General features: G+C 51.2%; 1 protein-coding gene across 3 annotated transcripts in view; it reads left to right on the top strand.

Annotated features, from left to right (window-relative positions):
* Window positions 1-4,522, top strand: part of PRDM16 (PR/SET domain 16) — a 183,224-nt gene that overhangs the window by 139,469 nt on the left and 39,233 nt on the right. For all 3 annotated transcript variants that reach the window (XM_015648117.2, XM_015648116.2, XM_015648119.2), the window contains exon 4: window positions 2,403-2,505. In XM_015648117.2, the coding sequence (XP_015503603.1) occupies window positions 2,403-2,505 (103 nt within the window). The remainder of the gene's footprint in view (window positions 1-2,402; window positions 2,506-4,522) is intronic.

Raw genomic sequence — 4,522 nt, 5'->3', positions numbered from 1 at the left:
CGGTAAGGGCTGTGTCACAGCACTCGGTCAGGACTGTACCGAGTGCTCGGTGAGGGCTGTAGCCCCGGTAAGGGCTGTGTCACAGCACTCGGCACCGGAGCTCCCGGTAAGGGACGCCCCGCAGCACGCGAGGACCGCAACACCCCGTTCATGGGAGCGGCTGTGACTCCGTCTGCCCCGGCCTTGGAGCTGCCGCACAGACACGACCCGGCTGCCCTTCTTCCTTTCCCTCCCCTCCCTTTCCCTCCTCTTCCCTTCTCTTCCCTTCCCTCCCCCCGTCCGGCCCGGCCGCCGGCACCGGAGGAGCGCAGCGGCCGCGGGACAGGAGCGAACAGGTCAGGAGAGCCTGGCCCGGCCCGGCCCGGCCCGCTCCGTTCCCATTGCCCGGGACCATCTCCGAGGGACCGGCGGGGTCCCCGCGGCGGTGGCGGGGCCGGTGGCGGGCGGCGTCTGCCACCTGCTGGGGCGGGCAGGGGCCGCGCTCCCGGCCCCATCCCAATCCCTATTCCCATCCCCATCCCGCTCCTGGCCCCATGCCGCTCCTGCGGGAATGCGCCCCACCGGCAACTTTTCTTCTCTGTGTCCCGGGGAGAGGTGGGAGCCCCGGTACGGCTGCTGAGAGCCCTCGCCCTTCCCTGCCGGAACGGGATCGGGAAGCGCCGGGCAGCGGCAGGGGCGGCGGAACTCGGGAATTATCCCGAGGGATGGGAACAGCTCTGCTCGTAATTATCCCGTGGGATGGGAACAGCTCTGCTCGTAATTATCCCGTGGGATGGGAACAACTCTGCTCGTGGAACTGCGGGCGCTCCTGGCGTAACCAGTGCGGTGACTGGGGACCAGTGCGGTGACTGGGGACCAGTGCGGTGACTGGGGCGGATCGCGGGCCGTCCTGGTGGTCGGTGCAACGCGGGATCGGTCCGGAGTTTCCTGACCTCGGTGTGGAGGGAAAGTTCGGAGCGGTAACCGCGCTCCCCTGTCCCCGCCGCACCGCGTGGCGGCTCTGGAAAGGGACATCCCCTGTCCCTGCAGCTCTGGGAGGGATGTCCCCTGTCCCTGCAGCTCTGGGAGGGATGTCCCCTGTCCCTGCAGCTCTGGGATGGATGTCCCCTGTCCCTGCAGCTCTGGGAGGGATGTCCCCTGTCCCTGCAGCTCTGGGAGCGGTGCCCCGTATCCCTGCGGCCGCCTGTCCCTGGAATTGCATCCCTCTCCCTGCGTTCACATCTCCCTGCAGCCACAGCTCCGGGACAGAGAGGATACTTTCGGGAGCATCCCTGGCAGCTGCTGCTCCCGCCGGGCCTGGGGCCACGAATCTGCCAAAGCTTCGTGTTCAGTGCCAGGGAAGGAGGGAAAGGGACTCTTGGAAGAGAAATACATCGTGGTGACACAATTAATGCAATCCAGGCAGGAATTTAGGAGTTGTGTGTGTTCCTTCCCCATAAACACAGACTGGCAGAGGCAGAGTGACAGCAAATTTAGGGAATCGCTCTGGGTGAAATGTGGTTTTTACCCTGAAAAATAATTTCTTGGGTTGCTGTCAAATGCTGAAAGTTAATAACCACTATCAGGTGAATTCTCAGGGTATTGTGTTAGACAGGGTCCAGTGTACCCCAGTGTACCCCAAAACATATGGAGGACGCTGAATCTCCTCAGGACAAAAGATATGGAGCTCCTGGAGCAGGTGCAGGGGAGGGAATGAGGCCCAGGGATCCACTCAGAAGTGACCCAGTTGTCACTGGACCCACTGCCCTGGTTTCTGTGGGGTTTGGGGGTTGAACAGTGAAGATGAAGTGCATGGGCTCTGTCCTTGTCTGAATCCTGTTTCTGTTTGGGGTTTTCTCCTGGTGCAATGACAAAGGTCCAGGAGGTGAACAGAGCTGTGTTCAGGACATTTTGGAAGGTCCAGGGTCTGTGCTCAGACAGGAGCTCAGAACATGGGTAAACTGCTCACCTGGAGTGAGTATCTGTGTTTAGGGGTCAGGTCTGGGCTGTTGGGAAGAATAATTAACAAAATAATTCTGTGGAGATGGGATAATTCGACTCTAATCATGAGGCCAATTTTGGCTCAGAGAGCAGAGCCTTAAACGTGACAATTCCATCAGTTTAATCTTCCCTTCACTGTGACAAACACACCGAGCTTATAGGAAGACAGGAAGAAAAATGGGAAGATTTGTTGTAATTTGAGGGAGAGAGGCTGTTCCCAAAACGTTTTTTTATTGTCCAAACCCTGTGGAACTCTGACACCCAAGGAGTCAAATAAAGGCAGGAAAACGAGCTCTGAGTAGCAATTATCCCAAATCAAGGGACAGCCTCCCCTATTAGCCAGAGTAATTTGAGTTATTGGTTAAAATATAAAACACAGGCCTTTGCATATTTAATGTGTCTGTTCTGTTTGTGATTCCCAGGTCTATTATAAAGTTATTAAAGAGATTGAGCCGGGAGAAGAGCTCCTGGTGTGTCTGAAGGAAGGAGGTTATTCCCTTGGGAACATGGCACCCAGCATGGAAGGTAAGGCTTCCCCAGGAGCTTCTGCTTCTCTCTGCAGCACCCCTGGCACTGCTGGGGCCCTCAGCCAGGGCAGGACTGGGACAAAACCTGAGCCAGGACTTGCTCTTTCTGTCACTGTCTGGATTTTGTGTTCATTTTCACTCTTTCCCTGGTGAGAGAGGCTCAGTCCACAATACCGAGTTTTTATCAGCCTCAAGCAGCTTCATTTCCTTCTCTTTGTAAGTTTGGATATTATCAGAGGTCCCTTTTCCATCCTCAGGGTCACCAGGTGCCTTTGGGTGTAATAAAAATGGCCAAACCATCCCAAAGCTTGGAAAATACCAGCCTGCAGAGATTTAGGGAATCTGAAAAATGGGGGTCCAGCCAGGGGGGGAAGAGTCATCACTGAAATTATTCTTGCTGGAATAAAGACACCTAATCTTTCTCTGCAGCAGCTGTGAGCAGGTAGCAGGACACACACATGGAGTGTTCTGGAAATGTAAGAGTGCTCCCAGCACTGATTTTCCTCTCTTAAGATGCTTTTTCCCACATTCATCCAAGACTCTGACACTACAGATGCTGTGCAAGGAAGTGATCTCTGAGGAAAACTGGGAAAACTGGGAAACCCAACATCATTATTCAATGACATATTTCTATAAATACATTCTCATTTACCAGGTGTTTTTAAACTAGTAAGCTCTATAAAATTAATTTATGAAACTGGAGTTCTCTCTGGGCATCCCACAATACATTTATTTTTCTTTACCTGTCCATAAGTATAATTTCTGATGCAAATTTACAGTAAAATCTTGGACAGTTAGTTTCCAGTATTTCAGGAAAATGGGATAGTTTGAGGTTTTGTGCTCTGGAAGTTCATTTTCTGAAGGGCTGGGGGTGAAGTGTGGTATTTGCTGCCCCTCTCATATCAAGTTTGGGACTATTTTTCCACTGCTATCCCCCCCAAAAAATGTTAATGATTTTCTCAAGACCAACACACAGAGTGAATAATTTTTGCACCTTTTTTTTTTGTTTTTGATGTCAAGGAGAAATCTGAATGAAAACTCACCGCTGTTCTGCATTTCAGTTTCTAACAGGCTTTTATGTGAACAAGCAAAAAGTGCTCCTTGTTTTCCATCTCTGTCATTATGGAACATTTATCTGGATCTTCCTGGTAACGTCTAGTGCTTTTGCTGCATAATTGCTGTCAAATTATGCCAGGCCAACATTAAATATTTGACTCCTTAATACTTTTTACTTTCAGGAGGGCTATCTTCCTGCTGCCTCGCACCCCCAGCTCACTTCGGAATTAACAGGAGAGAAAATGCAAAATTGTTCCACACAAAGATAATTATCATAAAAATCTTTCCTCCCAACCCCAGCCAAACACAGCAGACCCCTTATCACTGCAGGAATTTTGAGTAGGGCACTTGAACTCCTTTGAGATTCGAGTCTGGTAGATTAGCATGTAGATGCCACATAATTGTGTTCCCCTTGGTTTCTCTGAAAGCTATTAGGCACTGATTTATTTTTCTGTTACATTCCTGCTTTGTCCTGAGTGTTACTGATGGAACTTCAGATAGGCACATATAACCATAGATTTGACAAACTCGACACAGAGAACAGGCAGCAATTTCGGTCTAACTGGGGTTGTTCTTTTCTTTGCAGCCCCTTCTCCCTGTCACACACCGAGGCAGTTACCTTTGTGAAGGGCAGTATTTTCGTTTGTGATGCTTAAAGAAAGGGGAAAACTTTAATGAGAACTCTTTTTGAAGGGCGACCTTTTTATTTTTGGTACTTTACAGGCAGGAAAAAAGGAACAGTTGAACAAACCTGGAGCTGACAAAGTCACAACATAATACCAGGTCTCAGCTGAGCCCTGAGCCTCCGTGCTGATTTAGGTTTCAGTTTTGCAGGGGATGGTCTGGTCCTAAGCCAGGGTCGAGTCCTTCCCCTGTAGGGTATTTGTTGAGGAGTCTGGTCTGGGATCTGCTGGAGCTCAGAACTGGGAATGCCAGAGGAGCAGGGTTTGGACATGGAT

The sequence above is a fragment of the Parus major genome, chromosome 21, assembly GCF_001522545.3.
Source record: "Parus major isolate Abel chromosome 21, Parus_major1.1, whole genome shotgun sequence".
Classification (NCBI taxonomy): domain Eukaryota; kingdom Metazoa; phylum Chordata; class Aves; order Passeriformes; family Paridae; genus Parus; species Parus major.
The sequence above is the reverse complement of the archived record's forward strand: the minus strand, read 5'-3'. Positions and strand labels throughout refer to the sequence as shown.